The 18,912-nt window shown below is 38.1% G+C and overlaps 1 protein-coding gene across 1 annotated transcript in view; it reads left to right on the top strand.

The window, feature by feature from the left end:
- The window catches only part of LOC124799167 (luciferin sulfotransferase-like), a 54,464-nt gene extending 36,502 nt beyond the window's left edge, over positions 1 to 17,962 (top strand). The window contains exon 7 of the mRNA XM_047262705.1: positions 17,430 to 17,962. Within this exon, the coding sequence (XP_047118661.1) occupies positions 17,430 to 17,962 (533 nt within the window). The remainder of the gene's footprint in view (positions 1 to 17,429) is intronic.
- The last annotated feature ends 950 nt before the right edge of the window (positions 17,963 to 18,912 follow it).

Here is an 18,912-nt window from a genome sequence, read left to right on the forward strand (position 1 = left end):
AAGACGGCTGTCATAAATAATAAGGTAGGAAATTGTATTTTTCATAGGTTAAACTATGTGTACACCTAGAATATCTGCGGTCTGACAGTCTATGGTTGAGAGTAAAGGGAGCTACAACTCCTTGTCGTAAGCAATGTTCTGTAGTTCGATAACTAACATTCTGAAAAGTTCACATATATTGCCTAAAGTTAGTTGTTTTCACTCCTGGATTTAATTCATGACTTCTGTGACAGTACTTACTAATTAATTCTGAGTGAGAACTTATTAGAGGTACATGTTAATTGTTGACTCCTATGTACAGAGACTGGTTAATAGGGCACTGTTGACGGATTGTATGAATATTTTTGTGCGGTATCTTAATCGTTTAGAGTTCACTAATAGTATATGAGGACAGTGATATGGTGAACCGATATGGAAAACTTTTGCCACATGTGAATCATTTCGAATCACTTGTCTCTGTTGTGTGATTTCTGCACTAGTACACTTTAGTAGTCTATGAAACGTGCAGTAGACAACAATGTGCTTTCCTTTAATTCGAACTATGTGTGAGTCCCGAAACTGGTGATATCAGTGAATAATTCTCACCAAGAGTGCAATTAAAGTGCTTTAAATCTACCTCTTATGGAGTATCCGTAGAAATAACGCCTTTCAGCCAGTTTTGGAACAGTGCAGCTACCGAGAAGAACAGAAGTGGCTTATGCAGAAGGAAGCAGGCATGTTCCGATTTATACCGTGAGCTTCCGGAACACTTTATACTTTACACTTGTAAACACCGTGTTAACTTGTTAACGAACTGCAAATGCCTGAAGATTACGGGCCTTACAGTGATAACCGATAAACAATGATTACTGTAATTGACATTGTTTAGAATAACTAACACTGAAGCATTAACAGTGCACAGTGTTCATAAACATTGATTTTAGGAGTATTACGGCGGTATACAACAAAAACTGCTAACAGTAGACGCAGTTAATGTTTTAAGATACAACAACCAATCAGAGTACGAGTTATGTGCCGGCGTCATACGTCGCTACACAACAACTGGTCGTTGGGATGGGTCTAGTCGTCAAAGCAGCAAGCGACTGAAGAATATCGTCTCATCGGCACCTAGCGGATTAACATGGAACATCAACAGACGACGACACGGCTACGAACGACACCGGCTGGTAATCGGCTCAAGTTCTTCGCAATTTGCAGCAGAGCCAGAGGTGGTAGCGGAAATAGTGTTAAGGTAAGTGTTTTAGTTTTCCTGTGGTAGTTTATCTTTGTCAAAACGAATGGAAAGGAGAGAAAAGACAAAGTGTTTGGTGGTGTGGAACAGTTGCTGGACGTTAAATTGAAACGTTGTGACCAGCGTTTGACAACAAGGAGTATGAATTAAATTATATATATAATAACATGACAATAGTTAAGAGTGAACCATTAGATGACTGTGGGTTTCGATTTTGGCTACATTTAACTTTGTACCGCGAAACGGACAATAGTTCATTAATAGATTAGATGCCTAGGACTTCACTTATTGAACATGATATTGACAAAAAAGGTGGGCAGGGAGCAAGAGTTATAAGTAAGGGAGAGCTGAGAGAAAAGAGCTATCAGGAAACTATATACAGCAAGGGCTAGTGGTAATGAGTTGTTGTTCAAAGCTTTGAGTGAACTATGTAAACTATCGGTTGATGACATTAAGGAAGACAGTGGTGGGATAAAATCGGACTTGAGTACTAAAATATAAGAAAGCAATATTATATAAAAAATTAAATGAAAAGGGTTATCTGTAATAAAGATTAGATTCGAATTGTAAAGTAAGAAATTGGTGTAATTAGTGCTAGTACTTTTAATTTAAACGAAAAAGGTAATGTTGTACGACTTAAGTTACAAAGTAGAATTGACAAGGTAACTCAATATGAGAACTAGAAGTGTAAATTGGTAAAGGATAATTGTACTGCCAATCATATTATGTGAAAGGATGGTGGAATTTGATGAGCAAAAGTGTGATAGTAACTTAATGAAATCCAAGAAATTTTGTTGTGACGATAGGGAATACCTTGAAAGTCAAATTATCCCAAATTGAAATTGATTTGCGGGGTGAGATATAAGTACTGGCCTTCGGAATCGGAGGATAAGTGTGTGGCTGCAATCTGTAATAGAAAAGGCTAATGAGGAAATCGATTCTAAATTTGTGGATATGGGAAAGAAAGTCTGTGGTAAACAGTGTTTCACATGGTGAGTATGCTGTGTCTAGGGTAAATTTGTCTGTGAGTTGTAAGAAATTTAATGATTTTGAACCATGTGGCACAGTCTTAATTTCATTGGAGAATTCAACAGCTTGCGCGATGTATGGAGAGATAGGGGAAAAAACGTCTTTTGTGAGGGAATTTCTAAACGAAGACTCATATGGTAGGGCAGCAGAGGTGGCTAAATCTTGTAGTTCTTGGGACGGATTCAAGTTATTATTTTTGAAAGAATATTGGTCTACAGATAATCAATACACTATGCTAATGATTTAGGTCAGGTGAAAAATATGATACTGGGAGAGACACGAATAAAGGGCAGTAAGTTATGGAATATGGCTAGGTGGTGAGGTGTGTTTGAGGATGGATTTGGAAAAGAGAGAATATTTTTTGGAATCAAGAAACTTTAATTTGGCTGTTAGACTAAATACTTGCTGAAACATGAATAGAGAACTTAGATATGGAGTCTTCTGACCTTTCGCAGACCCACTACCCAGCGAGCGGTGCCCTACCCTAGGTGGGTATTTCGATTCTTCTTTTCCAGGACTCTCAAATTACCAGTAACTTGTTTGTACTTTCGTATTTTTCTTTTTTTTTGTTCGTCGTCTATCTCGGGTTCAACGCCAGATATTATGGATCCATATAGCTTCAGTGACATATGTTTTGCTCCCAAAAATCAAGGGTTCTGCTCCCCAAAACCAAAGTTTCTGCTCCTCAAAAATCGAGGCTCTGCTCCCCGAAAGTTGGGGTTCTGCTCCCTAACTGATGGCTGTCTTGTAGCATAGTTGCAAAATCTATCGTTTGGCGAATACCCTGTCAAGTTCTTTTTCTCAAATTTTCCTCTTTGGAACAATTGTCGTACTTTGTTCACATGCTGCTGCCTTGAAGCAACTGTCATACGTGTTTTCCATGGCCAGATTCGTCTGCTTGTTCAGAAAGAGAGATAAACTTTTGTACAGTCCATTTTCAAATGCAGTGGATAGAAGATTCATCCACCTTGACACAATTCAGAAAGTTTGGTGGAAACATGAGTGATAACAATTTGCTCTATGGAGCATCGATAGTGGGGTAGGATCTGGAATGACGGCGGAGGGGTGAAGTGGACTGCAGTAGTCGTCGTGGTGTTGCGGACCACTGTGGATGTGGCGGGGACGGAGCCTCTCCGTCGTTTCTGGGTCCCTGGTTAACATACAATACAATCTAATATGAGATCTGGACTAATCAGTGCGCATATATTTTGTAAAGAACTGGTATAACAACAGTACTGAAAGGAGGGAATATCATTTAGAGTGTATTTGTAATTTTAAGTGCAATGTTTATCTTTAGAGTAAGTGTTTATAAAAGTTAATTTGTGTCAGAGTCTTCGTAATGCAGAGATTTTTTTTAGTGAAGAGAAAAAGAAAATTTCTTAAAGAGCATGTGTCTGTGATTGTGTTTGGAAAGTAATGAGACAGAGAGTTTTCTATGACTTTAAGTCGCAATGATGCGTCATATGACAGTACAGTTACAGAAGTGGTAAACACTGAATGTCTATTAAGTGAAGAAGAGTGAAGTTCTTCTAAATACAATAATGGGAAGCTGCTGTGGTGTGTCATTCTTTGAAGTATTTTGGCAAGAAGCATGGCAGGTGGTTTCTTCCTTAGTTGATTAAGTAAGGTAACAATGAATTAAAGTGTTAGTGCTACATAAAGAGATAACAAAGTGATAAAGTAACAATGAAATGAGGAATATGATGTAATGAATTGACATGGTGTGAACTAATAGACATTTGTAAATTTTAAAGGTGAACTGTAAACAGAAGCAGAGTAATGTAGGTGTCCTGGTGTGCTAAACAACATGTAAGTAAATTATGTGGCTTGTGTGATACTAACATTGGAGTAATTGAGTGAATTTTCAGGGAAGTAAGAACAATATTTTGATACCAATGTAAATACCTTGCTGAGAGTAGTATTGCACTGTGTTGATAATGAACATGTGTTTAGATACAAACAATTTTTGTTAAAAAAAGCTTAAGAGATTTTTACCATGAAAGGGACAATGATTATAAAAAAAGACTAAGCATATAGATTTAACATTATTTTTTAGAAATGCTGATTGCACTCTGAAAAACTTGACTGAGCAAGTTTTACTTTCAAGTTCATTAAACTAAGATGAGTAATTAACTAAAAGAACAGAATATTAGGAAACCATTTCCACTTTCTTTAGTGATTCGACATAAATATGCTACGGTTTAGGTCAGTAGTAAGTTAAAATATGAAAATGTGGGCAACAATAGTATTCTTATTCAAGAACATTTTTACAACAAATGTGTACATTTTAGAACTGATTGCCATGTGCAAAATGTGTGTTACAGTAATCTGTGATTATGTACTGAGCAGAATTTTTCTGTCATGTACAGTGTAAAAAACAAAATAGACATTAATGGCGTTTTTCTTACATCTTTAAGTGAGTAGCATGGTGATAGATACTGGTACAGCCAGTCAGTCGTGTTACTTGTGGTCGGATTTGGTACAGGCAGCTGAGTCTGTTAGTGTTTCAGTGGAAATGGTAGCTACAGTGTGTTTAAGTTGGAGAAACACCAGTGATAAGAAGAACTGTGAGTCGCTCATTGTGGATGTGATGCTGTTTCTACATGTTTTTAGTAATACATTGGAGAAAATTGTGGCTTTATGTCAGTGTAGTCAATATGACATTTGATATTGTAAGGTACACTTAAATGTCTTAAAAAAATTTTTGTGCTTTATGCATTTTATTACATTATCACTGTGTGGCCAGCCAGAGTATTTAAAAATTTTTGTTGCATGTAATTGATAAAAAATTTTGGTGGTAATATCCTTTCATTATCTCACTTGATTATCTTTAACTGTTGGCTAATGAACCATTGGATTCCTCATTGTCTTATTTTCCAGTACTCTCAGATCAGTCAGTGATGGGGAGTGATTAGACAAAGCAAGTTTAGTATGCAGTGTGATCTGCTACATATCTCTACCTCCCAACATTTTCTAAATTTTTTCTAAAGTACCCAGGGAGTGCATAGTAATTTAATGTTCGTAAATAAGTTTAGTTCCACTGAATTTCACTGCTGATTGCATAGTACTTGATAATACAGTAGCACCAATAGAATTAGTTTTCTCAGCAATTTTATTAATTAAAAATATTATTAGTTGAAGAGGTTCCTACAAACTAACCTTATATTTTTAATGAACAGTAGGAAATATATGTCTGCATATTAAACCCTGTCATTTGAAAGTACTTATCTCAGTCCCTTCTGTAAGTTATCTACAATTGTCCAAAACTAATTATTATCTGTATTAATACCATTAAAACTTTAGATCATTGCTAACTTATTTCAAATTATGTCAAAATTATTGCTACACTCTCAACTTCAACATTATAAATTATCTGATACTTTTTGTGTTTTATTTGACATGTAGCAGTTGTAAATTAATTTACTACATAGAAAGTTCAATGTTTTGAGTGTCATAAAATCAAATATTTTATGACACTCAAAATATTAGGTTTAAGATGGCTCCTGTCAATAATGAGCAGTATGCAACATACTTTTCATACGTGAAACTAGTAGTAGTAGTAGTAGTAGTAGTAACTTGATTCATCTGTAGATTTCTTTTTACCAGTATATAGGACATGTCAAAGTATTTACAAATTTAGACTAATTTAAAGTAAGCTAATTCGTGTACACATACATTTACAGATTTCTAGTTAGAGACAATTATTAGATTTACTCGTGGTATACGATACTGTTTTTACAAATAACTTATTAATTAATATAATGACGCACTCATATCTCACTATCAGTCACTGCACACACTATACACACATTGTTTGATAACACTTCACTCACTACACACACAAACACACACAACTGATCTCTAGGCCACTTTCTGTAATACAACTTCCCATTAAAACTGAGTCAGCATACCTCTATAATGAGTGAGATATTGAGCTCAGAAAGAGGAAGAGGTGTCAGTGTTGTGATATGCATAGCTTGGGGGTAAGTATTTATAGAAAAGGAAAGAAGAAGGAAAAAACATACTGTGAAAGTGTTATGTGGAATGTTGGATGTTTTATAATCATTATTATTATACATTTGTATAACTTTTTTTACCAAACCCCTACTTTGTTTTGTCTAAGTAGTCTTCCAATGTATATAATGTATTACATACAGGTACTTTTCAGATGTCTTTTTAAGAAAATTTTTTTTTGCTATTTCTTTAACCTGTTTTGCTATTTTGTTGTACTGTTCTATTCCTTGGTAGAAAATGCTGTTCTGAGCTTTATGTTTATTTTTTCTTGGTAAATGTAGGCTGAGTCTAGCTCTTGCTCCATGGTCATTAGCAGAGCTGTTTGTGCAGTACTTACCAATGTTATTTTTGATGTGAAAAAGTGACTTGTAAATCTATTCACATGGTGCAGTTAATATCTCCAATGTTTTGAACAGATCTTTACAATGAGTTTGACTACTGTTTTTGGATATTATTCTTATGGCTCTTTACTTAAGTTTGAAAATTGTGTTCATATTTTGTGCATTTGTTCCCCAAATCAGGATGCCTTAGCTAAGAACTAAGTGTACATATGAATAGTATATAACTAAAAGACACTGAATGTTACACACTTATGATACCATTCTAAGAGCATAATATGCTGATGGCATTCTGTTTACAAGTACCTTTGAGCGTCCACACCACTTCAACTGACAATCAGTATTCATTCGTAGAAGTTTTGCATTTGTGACACAGTCTATAGAGGTGCCACCTATATTTAATTTAACATTTTAATTTTCCCTCTTCAAATTGAAATTCATGTCTTTAGTTTCCTTTATGTTCAATATCACTTTGTTGCTCATTGACCAATTGTACACTTCCTTGAGAGTATCGTTTGCTTTCTCTGCGACGAGTCCTCTTGTTTTCTCAGTGTCTATAATATCACTGTCATCAGCGAAGAGAATAGTTTCACCATGAGAAACACTACCAGGAAAGTCATTGATGTATATCAGGAATACTATTGGTCCAAATATGCTACCTTGTGGAACCCCTGTATTAATGTATTTTCGTTCTGCTATGTGTTTTACTAAATATTTAGATCTATTTGAATTATGTGTTATCTCTGCTCTTTGTACCCTATCTGCTAGGTATGATAGAAACCAGTTATTAGCTACCCCTCTTATTCCTAATGCTTCTAATTTATTTAATAGAATCTTGTTTGGATTGTATCAAAGGCCTTAGAAAGATCCAAAAATATGACCATGACACAGTCATCTTTATCAAGAGCAGCAATTACAACTTTTGTGAATTCTACTATGGCTGACTCCATATTTTTGCCACTTCAGAAAGCAAACTCTGATTTGCTTAAAAGATTGTATCTATTCAGGTAATTCATTAATCTGTCTTCCATAACTGCTTCTATTCCTTTTGAGAATGGTAACAGCAGGGAAATGGACCAATAATTTTCTGTTTCTTCTGCATTACCTCTCCTAAGCAAAGGTATAACTCTTGCATGTTTTAACTGCTCTGGAATCGTCCCTGATGTGAAATATTCATTTATTACATTTGTACAGTTCTAGCAAATATGAGGTCAGGGTATCTGTCGCTGAGAATAAAGTTAGCAACAGCTATGTCTCTGGTCATTAGCAATGTCCTGTAGCCCCGTAACTAACATTCTCAAATATTCTCAAATAAGGCATACACTTTGATTCTCCACTGGTGGGTTTCATTCATGACTTCTTTGACAGTACTTACTGATTAATTCCAAGTGAGAACTTACTATAGAAACACAATGAGTATTGGCTTCTATGAACAATGGCTAATTGCAGGGCAGTGTTGACAGACTTATTGTTTACTTTGTGCTCTATCTTAATTGTTTCGAGTTCCTTAAAAGTTATGAAGACAGTGATATGGCGAACTGATACGTAACGTTTTGCCACATGCGAAGCGTTTTGAGCCACTCATCTGTGTTGTGTAATTACTGTAATAGAACAATTTAACAAGCGATAAACTAGTGTATTAGGTAACAATGTAATTTCTTTAATTCGAACTATATATGGGACCCTAAACTGGCCACATCAATGAATAACTTACACCAAGGGTGTAATTAAAGTGTTTTAAATCTAACTCTGGACTCGGTCACAATACTGGAAGGGAGAATTAGTAGAAATAAAATCTTTCAGTCAGTTTTGGAGCCCATCCATCTACCGAGAGCAACAGAAGAGGCTTATGCAGAATGAGGCTGGTATGTTAGAAGTCCTGAGCAAAGAAGGGAAAGCTAAATGTTGGAAGGAATGTAGAGAGATTCTATACAAGGGAAGGGCGCTTGAAGACATTATTATAGAAAGAGTTCATAGAGAATGACGTGATGGGAGATATGATACTGACAGAAGAATTTGATAGAGCAGTGACAGACCTAAGTCGAATCAAGATCCCGTGAGTAGACGTCACCCCTTCAGAACACAGCCTATGGAGGGTAAGCGATAACAAAACTCTTCCTTTTGCTGTGCAATATGTATGAGGCAGGGGACGTACTCTCTGCCTTCGATTATAATATAATAATTCCAATTTTAAAGAGGTAGGTACACACATATGTAGATATTACCGACTTCCAGTTCAGTAAGTCATGGTTACTAAATACTAATACGAATACTTCACAGAAAACGAAAAAACTGTTACAATTCAATCTCAGGGAAGATCAGTTCTGATTCCTGAGAAACGTAGGAACTCGCGAGGCTATAGTCAACCTATGATATATGTTAGATGCTAGATTGGGAGAAGGCAAATATACATATACACCATTTATAGGTTTAGAGCAGAGTTTTGAAAATGTTGACTCCAAAACTGTCTTTGAAATTATGAATTCAGAAGGGTTAATATACAGGGAGTGAAAGCCTATTTAGAGCTTATACATCAAACAGACACCTCCAGGGGCATGAGAGGGACTCAGTGTTTGAGAAGGGAGTGAGGTAGGGTTGTAGCCTATTCCCGATTCCCCGATATTATTCAATCGCTAAAGTGAGCAACCAGTAAAGGAAACCCAATATAAAATTTGGGGTTGAATTTAAATTTCAGGGAGAAGAATTCAGTCTTGGATGTTACCAATAACTAGTAAGCGCAGCTGAACATAACGGACTGCCTTGAATAGGGGCTAATAGACGAACATCAATAAAAGCGAGGCAAAGATAATGGAATTCAGTCGAAATAAATACGATTGTTCTGAGAGAATAAGGTTAAGAAATGACAGACTTAATGTAGTAGACGAGTTTCGTTGTCAGGGTAGATAAATTACTGATGAGGCCAAAGTAGAGAGGATATAAAATGTAGTCTAGCAATGACAAGAGATGTGTTTCTGGAGAAGAGAAATTTGTTAACGTCTAATATTGGTCTAAGTATTTTCAGCCTTTTCTGAATGTATTTGAGTGGAATATAGCCACGTGTGGAAGTCAAAAACGGCTGTAAACAATTTAGACAAGAAGTACTTATAGAATACAATAGGGAAATATAAGTGGGAGGGTAAGAGTCGTAGAGTTAGTATAGGTATTTAAAAATATTCAGAGGTGACATCATTCTTGTTAATTGAGTAAAGATAAAGTAAATTAAAGTATTTCTGGCAACCGCGAGTGAAACAAAAGAATACATTAAGTTCATTTGTTTCATGTTTGTGTCCATTATGATGATCCTATTGTGTGCTGGCGTCGTTCTTGTTTTGGTGATTTCATTCTGTTGAAACCCAAAAGCTTATTTGAGTCCGTAAATTTTCATAATAAATGTAATATTTTCAAAGCACATAGTTTGCCAAGTCCCAGAATCCATTGCACGTAAGTAGACTCTGAACTTATGTTGCGAAAATTACTGTCGTAACCAAGAGCTAACTCAAATCAGTCGTTTACAATTCATTAACGAGTCTAAACATCTTATCCAATTATCTGAGTATTAGTGATATAAGAAAGCTTCCTTTTCATGTATTATTATTTCGTAACGTGTTGTCCATTAAGAAACGTGTCAACCTCCTGTTCCCACACATACAGCTAATTGGTTACATATTAATTGCTGCCTGCTTTATTGATGAGACAGCTGACAGTGCACTTTTGAGCTGGCGACAATATTAAATTATTTCACTATTATGTCAATCAGATTTGTTGTGGACTCTTTAAGTTTCGTAGTTTATGTAAATGGTGGCAGTTAATTACGTTTTAAGTAAAAATACTTATAAGTAGAAAGTACTCCAGTAGAATTGTTGTTCTTTGAGTAACTTGTTGTTCACGTCTGTCCACTAAGCAGTCAAATTTTCCTCTGAGTCGATAGCCTGTTCAGGACTAAAATTCATTGGGCATGCACGATCGCAGTCATAATATCGCATTAAGCAATTAGTATGGGGGAGGTTAAACCTGCCCCGATATATAACACCTCGAACGCATTCCAATACTACCCTTCCAAAATACAATGGGTTCCAGGGCTACCGAGATATAAGACAGTACCAAGCCTTCTCACACCAATCTCCACCTCTGTTGGGGGTTTGTGTCTCCACCTCAATAAGTGATTCTTACACACAAAGTACTTCCTTAAAGACAATAAGTAGTAAGTGTTCAATGTATGGTTGGCATTGATCTAATGGTTTAGGAGGAGATATCGAACATAATACACCACTGGCCATTAAAATTGCTACACCAAGAATAAATGCAGATGATAAACGGGTATTCTTTGGCCAAATATATTATGCTGGAACTGACATGTGATTACATTTTCACGCAATTTGGGTGGATAGATCCTGAGAAAACAGTACAGAGAACAACCACCTCTGGCCGTGATAACCGCCTTGACATGCCTCGGCATTGAGTCAAACAGAGCTTGGATGGCATGTACAGGTAGAGCTGACCCTGCATATTCAACACGATACCACAGTTCATCAAGAGTAGTGACTGGCGTATTGTGACGAGCAAGTTGCTCGGCCACTATTGACCAGACGATTTCTATTGGTAAGAGATCTGGAGAATGTGCTGGCCAGGGCAGCAGTCGAACGTTTTCTGTATCCAGAAAGGCCCGTACAGGACCTGCAACATGCGGTCGGGCATTATCCGGCTGAAATGTAGGCTTTCGCAGGGATCGAATGAAGGGTAGAGCCACGGGTCGTAACACATCTGAAATGTAACGTCCACTATTCAAAGTGCCGTCTATACGAACAAGAGGTGACCGAGACGTGTAACCAATGGCACCCCATACCATCACGCCGGGAGATATGCCAGTACGCTGATGACGAATACACGTTTTAGTTTGACGATGTCTACTATGGAAAGACGGTAGTTACTGTTATTCTGAAGAAGGTTGGGTTATCCGGCTGAAACCTAGGTAAATTATAGGCAAACGGTGCAACAGAGGCTGTTAATTATGAAAATTAAAATTAATATTTACACAGTTGCTGACAGGGCAGTGAAATGTTGAAAGTATTTAAACACTCTTTTGCATCTCAAAAGAATGACAAGACCTCAAGTGTATGAAACTCTCTAAGAACTGCGAGACACCGGATATTTTCTAAGCCCAAAACTATGCCAACTAGCCAGTCATAGCAATACAGGGTACACCTTATAACATCACTGAAAAAAAATTGACCACCTTGTCTTCATTCGCAGACTTGAATACTTGCAACTCCATCACCCATAAGAAACACTCAATATTCAGGCTGTCACACAATTCAATCTACATTCATTCTCATATCCTACATCTTACGTAAAATCAAAAACTAGAGGAGTGTGCTTGAAGGAATAGTGCTTCTGATGACTTAAGAAACTGGGTTGGTACTTCGTTTCATCTATACAAAATAGATTATTGAAATATTTCTGCAACCATCACACATAGTACAACACTTTTGAATTATTTCCAGGTGTCAACTGGAAATCATGTCAATACTGTGAGTTACAATAGAAACTAATTAATTGGAATAATAGGATCTAACTAGCTGTGGTGTCCTTAAAATCACAGTAACAGCACCCAATTTATGGTTAGTGCCTCGCTAAACACTAACTAGACACGTAATCTTAACAAATGAGGTACACGTCTTCTCTTTCAACATTTATATCTTGTGTTAAATACTCATTGATGGTCACCACGACAAAGAGTGCCTAATGTCTAATGAGAAACATGTAGAGACATTCTAAGTAAATTGATTGATGGAATCTGAAATTTGTCTTTCAGTAGCCCTTTTTGATTCCTGTCGTAAATCTTCCTATTGTTAATTTATTAGAAATTGTACTTCCTAATTAGTCTATTAAATAATAGTTTGACGATATGTGGGTCAACCTACGTGATTTAATTTATGATTGTTAGTATACAGGGTGATTATGATTAAAGTTGAACTTTCAAAACGCTGTAGAAATAACACCACTGGTCAAATTTTAACGGAATACTATCGAAAAAGCGGGAAAACCTATGGCAGATGAAAAAAATTGTGTGAAACATTGATCAATAGATGGCACTGTATATGTCAGAATACATAAATGGAAACACCTGTCACGCACACGACCCATTGAAGTTCGCATAAACACGCCGAGTATATGGCTTTTCCTCCTTTCGCGTCTGCGACGTGTGCCGTGACTGTCTCAATGCAGCATCGCACTCTGTTTGTAAAGCTGTATTGCAAGAATGATGACTGCGCACACGTCGCTCTGCTGAATTTCCTACCACTGAAGGGTTTCAAAAAAGGCATTAGTCCGATGACGGCTGTGGGTCTGAAGAAAATGATTCGGAAATTCGTAAGGACGGGTTCTTTTGGTGTGCAACCTATTACAGGGAGGAAACGAACTGATTCGACGTCTGTGGAAGCAGTGGCCACAGCAATGCGGGAGGAGACGAATGGTGGTGTACAGACGTGTAGTGCACGGAGAATTGGCCGAACGTTGGACATACCCGTGACCACGGTGCGTAAAATCCTATGAAAGATCCTTCTTTGCTATCCATTCAAATGTACCCCTATGCACGAGTTGCTTCCTGTTGACCTGCCAGCAAGAAGGACCTTAGCTTTAGAATTCCTTGCTCGCATGGAAGTGGACAATGATTGGCTGTGGAAGATTTAGTGGACAGACGAAGCCCACTTCCATCTGACAGGATATATCAATCGATAAAATTGTCGAATATGGGAAACGGAAAATCCGCACACAAATCAGTCAGAACCACTTCATCCTGATAAGGTCACTATGTGGTGCGGGTTTGCGGCATCATTTATCATAAGGCAATATTTTTTCGAGGAGACAGTTGCTTCCACTCCTGTTACCTGCACCGTCACTGGTAAGCGCCTTGAGTGTCTTTTGCGCAACCACGTCATTGCAGCTCTACAACAGCGTCGAAGTGCGGATGGGATGATTTTTATGCAAGATGGTGCCTCTCCGCGCATTGCAAATCCACTTAAGCAGCTCCTGAAGAGCCAATCGGGAAATGCTATAAATATCAGCTGCCATTTCCCTACAGCCTGGCCGTCCCTGAGACCGATGACCTCGCTGTTTGGTTTTTCCCCCAAATCAAACCAATCCAATCCTGGCCGTCCCGATCATCTGACCTTAATCCGTGTGACTTCTGGCGATGGGGCTATCTGAGAGATGTGTTCAGTGTTCCGATTGCAAACTTAGCTGCACTGAAGGCACGCATTGCGCAATACATTCTGAACGTGACCACGGAAACACTTCGATCAATTGTGGATCAAGCTGTTTCTCGATTTCACCTTGTTGCAGAAAACGGTGAACAGCATACTGAACATGTTGTGCGCCAGTCACATGTAAATTAATAACACGATTTGATTTTCATAGAAGCTTTTTATTCGGTTTTTGGCCTCAGGGAAATTAAAAACCGATGTGGTTGATGATTTTTATGCGATTTTTGACTTCAGGACAAACAAAAACTGATTTTTCCCATCCTATGTTATACGACCTTCACGTGGTGGCTGGACTTACGTAACTAACAGTATCACTCCTGTACACCCATGCACACTGGGTAATACAGCTTCTTAAACGTCAGACGGACACTTGCGCATTGCTGTATGATTCATTTTTCGTTTGTAGTCGACCACTCTTAAATGACGATGCTTAAAGCGCCATCTATTGTTACATTTTGTAACTTTATTTTTCTTCCCCCTTCTCCGATAATTTCCCGTTGCAATTTGACGTTATGCGGACCAATGGTGTTATTTATACGGCGGTTTGAAAGTTTAACTTTAATTATAATCACCCTGTTTGTATATAAATCTTAATTTGTGACGGTACGCATAGCTATGCCATACCGGTACCTCTGACAAAAAGAAATCAGCACACCAGATTTTGATATGTGGTACTATAGAACTATTTCTGTGGTTGAGGAGATTTAAAATAAGTCTAAGGCTGAAAAACAGCCCTTGGGAGGTCACAGTTCTGGACCCCATTGCATACATCGTGTGGTGAGTGTAAAAATAGTTTTAGCCCTTACCTATTAACTATCTTACACATTCGGTTTTGAAAGTTACTGTCAAATAGATAACTAGCTTTGAGGTACTCACAATGGTTGTTTGCATATTCTTGCCCCTATTGTGGAATCAGAGCATCATTAATATCAGCACCAAGGGCTCGTGGCTTTAAAAAAATCCTAGGTTTCTGAGTTGTTAGCACACCTCATCATCCTGAGTAGTCCGTGGCAGGTAGATGGCAAAACGCGGACTTCTAACAGCTGTCAGTGTCTTCAAGTTACCCATATGTCCTGATTTGTTTATGCCTGCCTGTATGCGCCACATACACACAAGTCTGACTGCCACGTGTGACAACTTGTCACGACATAAATTTATGAATCTTAATATATTCGCATAAAACTTCACCTTCATCCGATGATTAAACCAATCAAAGACAATTTTACTCTAAAAGTTGGACAATATTACAGTCTAGGCTGTTATTTATGGAAGTAGAGTATGCATAGAATTTGATGTATGGTGGAGGTGCATTTTCTTCCGCAGCCACTTCTTCAATTGATGGCTTAATCGTCACCGAGATATGAATCAGTAATAAATGCGTTAAAACATTCGGATGCTTACTGTTTGTGATATCACCTACGTCAACCTGTTTACTGGGTTCGTGCGACTGACTGCAATGCCTGTTGCAGCTTTTCCTGAGAGCTGTCATGTAGCGGTCACTGCAAAGAGAATCTTTAATGCTTCTCCTCCGTAGATGCCGCGCTGTTGCTGCTAAGGCCTGATACCTTGTCCAGCAGTTGGAGGTGAGGAAGGCCGGGATTGTGCTGTGCGAGATGTGTGGCTACCCTCTGAAGTTAGGTCACGGGCCGAGGTGCGGATCAGCCCATGCATTATTCACGCCTCTCCCTAATGTATTATTCTTCTTTCGGCACCTGCTCCGCGGACTGCCCCGTATACATGAAGCAGAATTGGTAACAGATGGCCATCGTGTTGCATGGTAGCCGGAATCTCTTATCTAACCGGATGATATTCCCCAAGGAGAGCTCCAAAGTGGGATGTATTGGGTGGGGGGGGGGAGGGGGGGGGGTGCAGGGGAGATGGTAGTGTGGTGGGATGGCAGGATGTTTCTCGCGCAGTGCGGCAACTAGAGGCGAAGACCAACTGGGACAAACTCTTCTGTTCGCTTCCGTACATGCTCACACAACAGTTTACAATGATAATGATGAACATTACACATGGATATTTTGTCTCAGTTATTACATTCGTGCAAACAACAAGGTACTTCAGCAAACTTAATTCGTGGTTCAAATTCTTTCTTAGACTTGTGGTAGTTTTAAGCAGTAAAATATTTGATCGTTGTCGATAGTTTCACTATTAGAAGTGCGGGTGACTTCTAATGCTGAACTATACCCTGTACCAGAACTTACGTTTTCATTACAGAATTTGAGGATGAGTGCAGTACTAATCGATAAATGCTGCTTAGCGAAGTACATTTACACCTAAACCACTTTAATGTTATAGCAAATGAGCAAGTAAGGAAATTCGTTACATATTGCATAGATCATCTGAACGATACTTGTTTCAGAATGATGAGGAATGAGGCACTTTACAGGCTATGTATACGTGATCAGAGTTAAAGTAAATCAACGCATTATTTCTTAGCTCTAATCTTATAACAACACTAAAATCCAGTTTCTCAAAGCTAACAGATTTTAAACAAAAATTCGTTTAAGGAATAGAAGATATTTTCCAGGTGGTACTATCTAAAGTTAGATATAAAATTTGCTTTGTTACCTGTCAGATACTTAATGATATTGGGAAAAAATTTAAATATTTTGTTCCTGCATATTGGATTCCTTTCTTACCCTCCAGCTTTAATAATGCTTGATGAAAGTAATTTTCTCTTCTAGTAATGTAGGTTTGGACATAACTGTTCTCCATTGGATTGCTTATGACGGAATTCATTGGCGAATAAATGTATTATGATGTTACCATTAAAATGCCTATCTCCTTCAAGAGGCATGTGCATGTCAACTGCAAATTAACACTACACATTATTCTTATTGATCTCTTTTGTGCAATCAATATATCCTTTCTGACTTATGACTTAAGCTTGTAAAATAATTCCGCAAGACAGTACTAACTGGAAACATTTAAAATGTGCCAGGACATTTATTTGTTTGTTTCCAAGGCTAACAATTACACAAAGAGCAAAAACAACTGATTGTAATTGTTTGAGACTGTCGGTAATATGTTCCTTTAACTTCAAATTTTCATCAGTATGTGTACCCAACAGTTTGCGTCGAAGTGCTATACGAATTGTTGGTATGGATATATTTGTTCTACAGCAGTTTTTTCAAATTTTAGGGTAGTGTATTTTCAGAGAACTACGGCATATTTCATGGAAAAACATCATTAACAATCCCTTCTGTTGCTTTCGCTCTTGTGGGATTCATTGTAACACTGGCATTGTCTGCAAAAAGTATAAATTCTGCTCGTTGAATGTTAAGGGGCAGGTCTTTCACATACGTGAGAAATCGAACTGGACCCAAAACTGGATTCTGTGGGACTCCCTTTTTGATTTATTCCCAACCACCAAAATTTTCTGTCCTCACAGCATGGAATTATTCAGCACACCTTTTCCATTCTCTTTGTTAAGTGTGTTACAATCCAGTTGTGTCCCAGGTAATCAATTACATAAAAGTTAAGCTTTCAAGAGAGTCTTTGTGTATCAATTAGTCAAACAACTTTTTAGAAAACGCTGTTTCCCAGCAGTCAGATCAGTAACAGATCGGAAACTTTTCCCTTTAGCACCTTTAGTCATTCTGCATCCACCTCGCTACCTCACTCATCCGCCCACAGCCATCCGGTCGGAAACAAAGGTCATAAAGTGGAGGCGGCGGCTACACGAGCCGTTTCCACGGCAACGCCCTCGAGCCATAAAAATGAACGGTCCCATCGCCTACTTGGCGCCCTCCGCCGCCGCTACCTCCGACCGCCGTCTCGTTGGTGGTCTGCCAAGCCCGGCACCTTCGGACGCGCCCTATTTATCGCGCTGTGAACTGGGACGGGTGGAACTCCCACAGCGGCAGTCAACGCGACCTCCAACAGGCTCCGCCTGCAGGGACTCAGCCCTCCAGGGATGTGATTCAGCACTGCGGGCTGTTCCATATGACATTCAGTTCGCGCAGCCCCCTCCGCGCAATGGCTATCGTCCTATGTTTCATGCGCTCGTTTCTCCAAGCTTACAACATATTCTTCAGTCACTGTCATTACTGTTTATATATGGTAACGAGAACAAGACATGAGAGACGAAAGTTTTGGTAATATGACATTGCTCATTGTTTACTTTCCTTCATCAGTCTTATGTTTTAAGGTAAAGGGTGCCGATGCAGGGTATGACATAGGTATATACTTAAATAAATCCCACAAAAATAATCCACTTACAAGATTTACTTAGACAACATATAACAAATGTATATTCTCAGTAATATTTTTGTGCATTTATGACATGTGCTGTATGAATCTACTTATCTGATATTCATGGACCTGTTCATACAAGTTTTCCTCTTTTATTATTTAAAAGAAAACTGTTCCTGTTTCAAGTCATAACAATAAAATTACACCAAACGCTGCATTTTGCATTAGAATAATATTATATTTATCTCTGTAGAAGTTTATTAGAAATTACATAGATTTTCAATGAGAAAATATGCTGAGGCCTTCATATGCAATATAATTCGGTATCTTATAAGGCATTCTATAGTAAAGTTCTCTAGTGAAATCAGGCATTATCACACTGAATATCATAGAACAATATCTTGCCTCTCTATAAAATGTGTTTACACATACATAGTACAACAATGTCAGTATGTTATAGTTATGCACCCCCTACCTTCAGATTAACAAATGAGATACATAATGTCACTAGATTTGTAACACGCCCGGGGGTACAAATGGTTGGGGGACCCTTAAACTGGTTTCTCACTTCGGACCGTGCTCCCCGCCGGCACCACGTACCTGATAATCCCGCGACGGTCGTATTATTCTGCTCCACACTGCTGCTGGCTTACCTGGAATTACGAATCTACATATGCAAGTGGGTTTAGGGAAGCCAATCTGGTATGAACATCTATATTATGAGACGATATGAAATCACAGGTTCCACTGTTTCCATTCTAAGTCATAAGTTTTGATGCCAACTTCTAGATGATTCTCTGTCCACAATATCACTTGGTCGAACGTACGCGTAACATAA

The sequence above is a fragment of the Schistocerca piceifrons genome, chromosome 5 (assembly GCF_021461385.2).
Source record: "Schistocerca piceifrons isolate TAMUIC-IGC-003096 chromosome 5, iqSchPice1.1, whole genome shotgun sequence".
NCBI lineage: Eukaryota > Metazoa > Arthropoda > Insecta > Orthoptera > Acrididae > Schistocerca > Schistocerca piceifrons.